The following is a 12024-nucleotide window of genomic DNA, read 5'->3' on the forward strand; positions in this document are numbered from 1 at the left end:
AAATTTATTTATTCCTCCGCTGTTGCCGTTCGCAGGCCTTTTCTGAAGCCTTACTTTAGATGAGGGCAACTTGTCTTCTTCCATTATAGCATGTAAAGCAGTATGCCACACGCTGGGGTGATTGACTGATTGATTGGTGCGTTATCGCTTTTTCACTTTTTTTTTCTATTATTACGACAGTCAGGTTTATTGGAGAAGGAAACAGCAGTGCCCGGGATATAGAACCGGCTTTTGACAACTGTATCTGACTCACCTATGGACTAAAAACCTCATCTGAAACAGCGACAGCTGGATTCGAGCACGTCACCTAGTTTACACTAGTATTGGTCAAGTGTTTGATGATCGGAGCGAACCAGCGCATTAGCCATCTGATCCAACGATGCCCCTCATACATGCGAGAGTTCGCCAGTAACTTGCCAAAACTCGGTGGTTTACCACGGGCTTTTGGGTTTCCTCCATCTATAAACTTATTCCTGTGGACTGACCGCTGGCTATTTCAGTATCGCATGTGTCACTCTTTACATCGAACCGTAGGCCTATACAAGTTCGTGACCTGCAGTGTGAGATGTGTATGACATGTGTTTCAGTGATAATGTCAAGTTTTTAAACTGTGTATTTATCTCCATCGCCATTTAAACCTACAACACGCTATTTTGTTTTTACTTGTTCTTTCAGATGCTACTGTACACGTAAACAAGGGGAACAACTCTTTGAGGATAAACAATCTGCTCTACCATTCTAAACCTCTGTTAACAAAGCAACATGAACTGCAGTAAGTCCTGATTTACCAACGTGCTAGTTTCATTGCAGTTGTAGCAACAAACACAGTTGGATCAATTTAAAATATACGCTTTATTTCCATACACAGATAATTCCATTGTTAATCCACCAGGTCGAGCTGTCGCACGAGTACATGAAAACCGGATTGATCGCATAGCAACAAGTCAGTGGCAGATGGCTCTCCTTTGCCTTGCCCTGACAGTTAATAGTGTACCACATACCGAAGCCTTGGTCTCTTAACCTATAGGCTTAACAACTAGCAGATCATCGTAAACATAATTCTAGTCACGAACTATGAAATATTGTAAAAATATAAAATAGAGAAGATTTGCCAGAAACCTGCGGATGGTCGTGGGTTTCCCCCGGGCTATCCCCAGTTATCTCCCACCATAATGCTGGCCGCCGTCGTATAAGTGAAATATCCTTGAGTACGGTGTAAAACACTAATCAAATAAAGAAATGAAAAATATGAATGCCCCCATATATTCCACGAATATGACAAATGTCACACGTTTGGCAGTTACGTGACATGTCAAGTTGGTGGTTTACTCCCGTTTTCCTCCATCCATAAATTGCCGCCACTGTACAAAATAAAAAATTCTTGAGTAGATCTGAACCATCAAACCAATCCGTTCGCCCAAAGCAGGTCTCACACGAAGCTACTCTTTGCGCCGTACTTAAGGATATTTCACTTACTCGGGGCGAGTCGTTTGTGAGCATATTGCGACGTATATACTCGTATGGTGTGAGAACAAAGTTCACAGTTGGTCTCTGTCGTTCGTTCCCACTCTACAGCGGTCGCATATGTTTTGGGTAGGGTCAAAAGATCTAGATCGGCAGTCGAAACTCGCTTCGTGCGAGACCCGCTTATATACCCAAAGCAAACTGACAGCCTCGACATACTGGACGAGTACTCTAACTCCATCAGGTTTTATTTATTTATTTATTGATTGGTGTTTTACACCGTACTCAAGAATATTTCACTTATACAACGGCGGCCAGCATTATGGTGGGAGGAAACCGGGCCGAGCCCGGGAAAAACCCACGACCACCCGCAAGTTATATATATATATATATATATATAGAATCCAATAAAACTTTGATTTGTTTTCATCTTTTAATTACGAGACAGTCAACGTTTTTTTACATCTGGAAAAGACCTCACAACATTGCTGTTTGTACATACACGTAGGTCCATATCACATTAAATTATGATACAATTTACAGAGTAACTTCTTACCCATAGATGTATTTTCTGCATTTTGTTGTCCAGGAAATTTGTCCCATCAACAAGTACATGATAATGTCTATAGCTGGCTGTGACATCACATGTACACTAGAAATCATACATGTACCTGGTATTTTCCATCTTCTAAAAGCATAAACCTACATAAAAGTACATGGTCATTTACTCTTTTCATTCAACCATTACAGAAGCAAATCTTTGGTCACACAAAACATCTGTTAACTACAGACCATTTTGGAATAATATTAATCATTTCAGTATTAATTGAGACTGTATATGTACAATGTACATGTATGTATGATAGTCCCAGATATAAATTACAAAAACATTGAAACTGAAAACACATACATGGTCCAACATGTAAAATAACTGCGATTCATATTCTCAAACTTTACAAACATTTGCATGCACATTACACATGTAGTTTCTTAATTTACTTGTAGCAGGTGTAAAAAAAAAAAAAAAAAAGAAACAAAACAATTAATCATCCAGTCATAAATACATCAGGCATTATGTTCATGTCTATTATGTACACACCCATTCACATACAAAATCAACATAAACTAGTGAGCAAAAAATGATGGACTCAAATCATATTTGGGAGGATTTATCTAGATATATGCATTATTTCCTTTAATAGTGGAAGTCAAGAAAACATTAATAAACATGTATGGCCTTGAACATATGTATTTTAATCTTAAATTCCACTTCAATCACCTTCACTTTTTAAGAGATGCTTGATAAAAGCTTTAGTCTTTAATAAAACAGAATGTTTCATCTGCAGGGTTTAAAATTTTAATGACTAGAAATCTGCCACTACAAATCTTAGGTTAGGTAACAGATATACATATATGTGGAGGATCCTAATCACAACATAATGTCACCTACTGTGGTAATGTCAGATAGATGAGGAATTTAACCATTATTTTTCCACACACAATACAACAGGTACACCATACAAATCTTTGTACAAACATGCCACTCAATTAAGAGTTCTCTCCCCTGATCCTGCCCCTCAAACACGCCATTCTCACTTCACTTCATCATTAATTATAACTAATAACTGCCAAGAGGGAATCTACTTCCACAGCCTTCTTAGACTCTAAGACTATCTGGCGTTACCTGGCATTTACCAGACAGTCTTTGTGTACGGGTTCAGATTGGTTTAGCTTCATTCAAATGACTTCTTACTTCTAAGTTGTCAACATTCATTTGTGAAGACTAGAAAGCCCATAAGACCTCATTCAAGTGCCAGAGTTTTGACTACTGCATATCGCCGTATTTCGAAGTGTTCCCCTCTCAGACTGTCTGCTGCACAACAGGTATAAACACGAAATAGTACAAAGCTCACTGAGGAGACTGTTACTGTGTCTTCTTGGCTTCAGTTTCCTTCAGGAGGAACTCCTTGTACTGCTGGTCTGTGCCAAAGATCTTATCCCACCAGGTAAATGTGGAAGAGTAGTTCCCGATGAAGTTACGGTGGTGGAAGTCATGGAAACGAGAGCCTTTGTAACACAAAAGGCAAATAGGATTTTTTCATGCAACTCATACATAAAAAACATGGTTTAAGGTAGTACCAGTTTACAATAAAAGTGGACAAAACTAACTACCCTATTTCTCAGCCTTTTCGATTGTTAGATGGCAAAATTAAATAAAATTTATTCAGCTTTAATCTTTTGGTTATCATTTTATTGCCATAATATATCTTGTGTGCTTTCGAAAACATCAAGACTACAGACAAATTTTACAATTTATAATTTGCTTATAATTTTTATAAGTAGAGTGGATTAAATACGTTACTGCTTTATAGCATGTTTTATGTACACATTGTCAGCAAATTTATGACTGAGCATGTGATCTGACAACAGGATAGCTGCACAAACCTCCGTAGAAGGGGATCAGGTGGAAGATGTTAAGGTAGGGCACATCATAGCCACTGTGGACATCGATAGTCTCGATGAGACGGATGCTCACCCACACCCACATCAGGATGAAGTGGTTACACAGCAGGAGGATTCCCCAGAAGAACCCCATCCCCAGGACTGAAACAAACAAGTTGTTATAAAAATGAGAAGAAAAAGATGACAAACTATGAATATACTGTGTTTCACCTCAACCTGGCATTTTTGATGCGCAATTTTTGTTTGATTATGTATATGCATGTATATATGTATGCCTGGGGTTTAACGTCGTACTTAACAATTTTTCAACAACATGATGACAAGGAGTCATTACGTGTTTTTTTATATATATTGTGTCTTCTTGTGGCAGGGTGAGTCAATGCCGCCAAAGTGCTGCAGCGACTTAAGTATCATGCCGAAGACATTAGGCATGACACCCACCCAATCATATTCTCCCGACACTGGTCCAACTTGATCCTGAGGTCTCCTGACTTTGAGGCAGACGCTCTAACCATTAGGCCACCAAGACGGTCTTTTGTTTGATTGTTGGTGATTCATCTAACTTAGCGTTGTTAGTGTCTTTTGTGAAGTTTCTTATCAGAAAAACTTAAGTGTAAGCACCAAAGGTATCATTTTAAGGCCTTCGTGTGCTTCTGAAAATTCATTTTTACACATCAACATTTAGGTGATATAAGGCAATCTCAGAAGTGCCATAAAAGTGACACCACCATGCCTACTTTGTCCACGCCCATCCCCCTAATACACACACAATCTTAAGAAGTATAAGCAACTTAAAAACTGCCCCTTAACTTTCCTAACATCTCTCCAGCTGAATCAGCCATACAAAATACCAGTACTATGTAATTCTTGCCTATGCTAAAGAGACGCTTCCATTGTTGTCTGCCATTGTTGTCTTTCCCAGAGGCCTATATGTACATGTCTTCTGTTCTGTGTACAACTACAACGTCACATGTAATTTACTGATTTACTGATTTTTTACGATGTAGGCAATGCAAGATTGAAACATTGTGCGTGAACTGGAGGGCAGGTCATCAGAAGTTTATTGTCCATAATCATTTATGTTAACCAAAATTCATTCGGTCTAAGACGAGCTTTCAATTTGTAACACTGGTTATTGAATCACGGTAAAGATTTTATCCAGATGCTAACAGACTGGTAAATTCTAAACAAAGCTATCAGTAGCATTCACACAATGGTTTACCATACAAACAAGGATAGGATTAGCAGGGGATACGTCAGTGTATTTGAGACACTCTATTCTGAGAAAAAATTGGAAATGAGATGGCATGATTTCTAAATATATGCAAACAAGCCACAGCGTGTCCAGAAATTCAGCGTTTGGGCCTGATGCACTTACCAGTGGGGGAAAAAAAGCTGGTCAGCTGGTGCCCAAGAAGGAAAGGTAAATTGGATGGCTAATTAATACAATGGTTCACAACTAGATCTACTTACTCAAGGTTTCAGCTGGGTGAGCGTACTCTGCTGTCATACCAAAGGGTGCCTGAGAACAACAGACAATCATGTATTATCAGAGAGTTACATGAGTGAGAGGATACACTGATAACAGGATACAGTGATATCCGGATACAGTGATAATAAAGAGCATACCATTAAGAGGATCCAGCAGTGTACTTTTCAATATACTTTACTGTTTGTTAGTACACAAACTCACAAACCCTTATTCCTCAATCCACTCACATATGAAAGAGCAATTTTCAGTGAGATTTATACACATTTTTAATTTGGTTTCAGACACAAAACTACGTTGGCTGGGTTGATCAATTTCAGGACTTCACAAAAAGTATAATTTAATAATGTTCTCAGAATATGCTTGGATAAACACCTTGCAAACAGGTGAAAAGGCTGAAGAATTACAGTACATGTAAATTAGTCAGTGATGGTTCATCCCAACAGCAATATTTATCAAGGACAGCAAAAGCTTTATTACTGGTAGTATTTGATTTCATTTGATTGTTGTTTTAAATAATGACATACTTAATAATTTTAAGTGGCTATAAATTTTATGAGCAGAAGAAACAGAGTACACATCAGTGAAGAAGTTTCCCATGTGTGATGTACAGAAGTGCACACCACATTGATGGAAGACAAGTGGTCTACCATGAATCTTAAAATGCACATGGAGCCTTACATGTATGACCCTCGTTGAGCGTTTGTCACCTAGGTCCCACAAACACTTTATTTATTTACTTGACTGGTGTTTTACGCCGTACTCAAGAATATTTCACGTATACGACGACGGCCAGCATTATGGTGCATTATACCATGCATGGCCGGCAAACAAGAACAAGAGCATGGGAATATGCTATGTCCCAGTAGTTGGACTCAACCTCATCTGTCTTGGCCATTCGGTCAGGACCTTCAATCGTACCTGATAAAAGTGATGGACTTTATGGATGTGTTTGTAAATCCTCTTGTGATGAAGTGCCTGGTGGAGGAAGTAGTGCCACGTGTCCTCAATGATGGCACAGCCAAGTACGCGAAGGGCAAGGTTATACCTGCAAGGGAGATAACACTTTGTACATATGCATTCAGGGGAGGCAATCAGTGGGAGGGAAGTGACTGTAATCAAGACGGTCATATGACTGGAGAGAAATCTGCGTGGTACGGCAGCACATGATTTATATGTAACTTTCCAGCAATCAAATTTTGTAATGTGGAATGGTTTTCATCACACTACATTTAACTTTTCTGATTTCTAGGAGTGACCGTGAATTTAAAATAAAAAAAATGTACATGTATGCACAGTGTTAGCCTGGGGCTGTTACACTGGCAGTGCAAGAGAATTTGAGCAAGTGCATCTCCTTTACCCGAGCATAATTATGAGAGTTGATTGAGCGGAGCGCAATGAGCCTAAAGGCCAGGTCCACGGGCCGACTAGGTCCCTGGAACTCGACTGTTTCTGATGTATTCAGAGTGAATTTAGTGATCGAGTGATCGAAAAAAATTATAAACAGGACATCAACTTTTTTGAGGAAAGAATAAAGAATGAACTTTCATGGAAAGTGATATTTTTGCTTCATTTCATGGACTGGTGCAAATCTAGCCTATCATCCTTTGACATGTATGCATCTATATGAACCCTTTGAAACATGCATATATAAAATCAAATGATAAAAACAGTCACAGTATTCAGAGAAAATTAATCCAGTAAACCACACTTAAAGTTTAACTAGGGTAGACTCAGACTCCGAAAGCCTCCGTGACTGGTTACTACTGACATGAAAATAAGTCACTAAAAAGTTCAGGCACTAGAGAATTGTAGCCAGGAAATCGGCTGTGAATCTTTAATGTTAGGTAAGATGTTTGGGTACCCATGATCCTTGCATAAGCCCTATTTGTAGTAAAATAAAAGCCATCCTTAGACCAAAGTTTTCAGGTACAAAAGACTGAAGTCAGCTGTAGCTGATAAAGATGCTGGCATCTGTAATGGATTTGCTACATCGCTGTCAAGTTTAACCTTAAATGTACATGTAGTATCAGTCACAATACTATCTTCCCTTTAGTTCCAAAACTCTGGTGTAGATGTAATCAAATTTACAAGCAAACTTTATTTTAAAGTCTTCCCGATTCCCACCACTTCCAGTGTTTCAACGCCACTTATTAAACAGTAATAGTCATCAAAACATTTATACAAAAATGTCTTCATGCAACCCTTCTCATAGCTCTATGTTGTAATCTTCCCATTAGTTTGGGATATGTTTTGGTTTTAATCATCCTCTGTAGCCAGCCAGAACTGCAACCACTGCTGTAGCTGTCAAAATGACATTTCGGATAATTTGTCAGAAGCTCACTCCTTGGTCCACAGCAGAGACACAGCCAATATGATGGCGTGTATCATAGTGACTTTCTCTGGAAGCCAGTAAGTGTTGGTAGTATCTACTTTACTTTCACTTTTACCTATATTATGGGATCAGTTAATTTCCCTGCGAAGCTGGCTCCTTGAACTGATCTTGTTGATAACACTGAAGTCGGTCTTCAGTGAATTCCATGCGTGTTTACTTACTGCAAATTAAGCTCTCTGTGAAGCAAAAGATGCACAGCTTGTTACAGGAACAGCTTAGACGTGCATGGAGTATTTAGCCGCGTTTTCTCAGATATGATCGTGCAAATCACGGCTGCACGGTACGCTAACTAAATCCAAGCGTGTATGTACATGTCACATCATAGGGCAGAGGAAGTGAGAGGGAGCAGGACTGAAATGATCTGTCTGTAGTTATTACAGACTAACAACAGAAAGCACACAAAACAGTTACCAAAACACATAATTTAATCAACAAAATGTTCTGTATATTCCAGTGCATGTATGATATCTAACTACGGATCTAAATGACTTACCAGGTGGGCATGTGCTGCCAGTCATAGGGTATACTGAACATCTCCGTGAACACGTACGTCCCACAGATCAGAGGCAACTGAAATACAGGAGCAGTTAATACATGTTGCAGGATTAACCTACTGTAATCAAGGACTTCTTCTTAGTAGCTTTTGTAACTTAAGAGAGCATGATGTCACAGTACCTGACACTAAAATGAGAGGCCCTAATGCTGACTCTGAGAAAACTTTAATATTACAATGCTATAAGAGGGACGAGTTCTTTTGTAACAGCCCTACATGGGTGTACATGTACTATATGTATATACTGGTACGTGTGTACTTGGGGTTTAACGTTGTACTTAACAATTTTTCAGTCATATGACGACGAAGGAGCCCTTCGAGTGCATGTAATTTGCCTCCTTGTTGCTGCTTCACTGAGATGCCTTACCAAAGGCAAGTAAGCCGCCCCGCTTGGGCCATTATACTAATGCGGGTCAACAAGTCATTGCACTATCCCCTTCATGCTGAACGCCAAGGTCTTAAGTGTGAGTCGACCCAGGACTGACCCTGGATCTACCTCACCCAAACTTGAGCGTGCTACCTATATAATTGTCATTATTCACATTTATAATTGTAATTATTTACATTTATTTATAGTTTAATAGATTCATAAAGCATTAATTAAAAAAACAAACTGTTTAATAAGAACCAATTAAACCTACCTGTATGAAAAAATGATTAAAAAGGATCAACTTGAAACATTTCCATTGCTTACTGAATTCTTCAGGTTTGTCCTGTAAATGAACAAACAGAAAGTATAAACAAACAGAAAATATAAAAAAAATGTTGAAACCCTAATCACAAGGAAAGTTATATGTTTCTTGACAATACTTCAGACTCAGGGCTAATTAGAAACCACAACATTGCTTTCTGGTTTTGGAACTGTGAGATGCTTAATACAAGGTTCTTGACTCATGGATAAAATTATAGAAGAGACAAAATTAAAAACAAAACAACTTTGAAGGATACGGAATCATTTCTAATAGGCTGACATGAGAGGTAGTAAAGTTCACGCTGTGTCTAGCTTATCAGCTTAAGTTAAGGTATGGCAGATTGAATCAAGAATAACCCAGGAAACCCTATCTCAAGTCAATCAGCTTTGATTCTGCAGCCCTTCAAGTTTTGTTTGACACGTAAGGACAAAATATATGCACAGCCAATACAATCAAAATATATACATGATACAAAATTTACGTTTTTCTGAAAAATTTTCCTATAACAAAATCCACTTAGATGAGTGTATTTATTTTGGGTCGTCCTTCTTACTTTCTTGTAACATATGATCACTGGATTATTGTCTTTTAGGTAAAACTGGAATTAATCAACTGCTGTCCATTTGCTGTGTAGAGTTTTAGATTTACAGCCTGAATGGGAAAGGACTTTATTCCATTTCCCATGTATTATGTCATTTTCTCATTATCTTAACCTGCCATATTTATGCTGACATGTATTACTGTTGTAAAACTACAGTTATTTGTAAAGTTAAAACAAGAAGAAAGCTGGCATGTTATCAGTATTTTTCAAATTCCCTGTGGGATTACAGGTACTGCTATATAACTCATCAGGGGTGTTTATTTAACACTGTTTTTTTTAGTTTAATTGATATATAATCTCTAGCACATACACGGCTATTTACAGCTCTGCATTTCTAAAAATACCCTAAATGACCACAAATTTCGTTCATGACTAACTTGCACATTTTCCCTCATTCTGAGAACTCTATTGATTTTAGAAAGGTCTGTTGAGGTTTGTTTGGAATATGGGATGATACTCTACTAGAAAATTGTAAGTTTCCCCACCAAAATTAATTTCTTGTGACATTTATTTGTCTCTAAATCTGCACTGTTGTGGGCGAAATTTTAGGCCATTTATGGTACTTACATGATTTTTTCACTAAGCAATTACATGCGTTACCTCTGAGAATAACACTTAAATGTCAAAAAGTTATGGAAGTAATTAATGCACAAAGTAAATCTGATCAGAAGAAGCAAACTTCAAAAAGGAAAGAGCCAAATACCGGGTATGTTAGAATGCAGAAGTCTCTCTAGTTCAGTTTTACTCACATCTTGTATCTTGAATCTCTGCATGAACGGAATGAACTGGAACAGAAATGCTGGCAGACAAACTCCAAAATATACAATCTGAAACAGTAAAGTTAAAACAGATTTTAAACTATGGTTAGACATTATCAAAATCTAAATCGTTTATTTTAACCTGCTTTAGGTAAGTTTTAGCAGGCAATGGAAGCACACAATGTGGAAAATTGTCTGATTCAAAGAAATAAATTTACTATGAACCCTTGATATATTATAAAGCTAAAGTAACTGACCAGTTTATACATATTGTACAGTGACACTGCAAACCTTCAGTACCATACATCTATCTCACCTCATGAACCAGCAGTGATCCCCATGTCGCTATCTGGAATTTGGAATAGTTCTGTAACATGCCTTCCCATGCATCTCTGAATGGCTCTTTCAGGGGGTTTTCAGGCAAAAGTTCAAGATACTGTGTGGCTAAAGTCATTGGAGCAGCTATTGTTAAATTTTCGGCTGCCATTTTCCCAAGGCGTTATCACAATCAATCCAGCTACAATTTTATGGGAAATCTGCAAAATGAAGAATAAAGACTTTTAGGTATTGTACATTTTCTAATCATGGTGTACATCATAGTGTATCATGTCAACAAGTAGAAGTTGGTGCCACTATTGCATCTGCTTACCAAACATACATGCATATATACACATCTGAATCTGTCAAAACAACATTTGTACTTTTACAGTCTGGAAAGGAAAATTGGTTTCAGATAGTAAGCTCTTGTTTGTCATGTCTGTAGAATAATTCTGTTCTGCTGAAAATCCAAAGCTCTGCCTGTGGATAGTATCAAATTGGAATTAAAATATCTACCAGTAAATTATGTGTGTTGATCAATTTCTGCCATGATGTGAGATATCAGCAGTAAATATAGCAAATGGTGACATAATCACATCTCTTGTCACATATACATGTAGATATCCCATTCAAATCTGAACTATATGTTTTCCCAGTTTAGGAAAAATTGTTTTTATTTCAGATACCAGTTCTAAACTCAGACTCCTATTTGTTCTGTTGATGAAAATCTGCAACGTCTGGAAAATTAAATTCAAACACCAAAATTCAAAATATTCTGTTCTCAAAATGTGCTTATGAACAATACATAAGCATGCAGACTTGCTCATCACGGACATGTATGTCTTGATTAAGATTAAATGAAAGGTGTTTAAAAAATGATAAGACAAAAGGTTAAAGTGTCAAGAACAAGCCATTTATCAGCTTGTGAACTTGTGAAATTTGGACTCCAACATTCCTCTGATCTAGAGAAATCAAAAATGACCAATATACATTATGCGTTCCTGCCATCCACAGAATTTATAATTGAGCAAAAATACCCTGCTTATGTTATTTCACATATGTATTTTATAAAATCCTTATCTCTCATAGCGCCAAAACATCTTAACTGCCTTTGAATCTTCGCAACGACAACAACAACAACAACAGCAGCAGCAGAGGCATTTAGGTGGAAGACACGGGTAAAAATGACTTATTTCTTTAAAACTGGCAAAATGTCACCACCTTTCCCTAAAACAAATACTTATCAACACGCTATCAAGATACTGGGCTTCAAAAGCCACCTGTTTTGTAG

General features: G+C 37.7%; 1 protein-coding gene across 1 annotated transcript; it reads right to left on the bottom strand.

Annotated features, from left to right (window-relative positions):
* Positions 1-1897: 1897 nt before the first annotated feature.
* On the bottom strand, positions 1898-10946 carry LOC135477973 (methylsterol monooxygenase 1-like). The gene is made up of 8 exons (XM_064758214.1): positions 10732-10946; positions 10407-10484; positions 9006-9077; positions 8305-8381; positions 6338-6464; positions 5401-5449; positions 3910-4068; positions 1898-3531 (listed from the first exon to the last, which is right to left on the bottom strand). The coding sequence occupies exons 1-8, from the start codon at positions 10900-10902 to the stop codon at positions 3389-3391; spliced, it is 876 nt and encodes a 291-aa protein (XP_064614284.1). The 5' UTR covers positions 10903-10946; the 3' UTR covers positions 1898-3388.
* Between the last annotated feature and the right edge of the window lie 1078 nt (positions 10947-12024).

Source organism: Liolophura sinensis, chromosome 1, assembly GCF_032854445.1.
Source record: "Liolophura sinensis isolate JHLJ2023 chromosome 1, CUHK_Ljap_v2, whole genome shotgun sequence".
Lineage (NCBI taxonomy): Eukaryota > Metazoa > Mollusca > Polyplacophora > Chitonida > Chitonidae > Liolophura > Liolophura sinensis.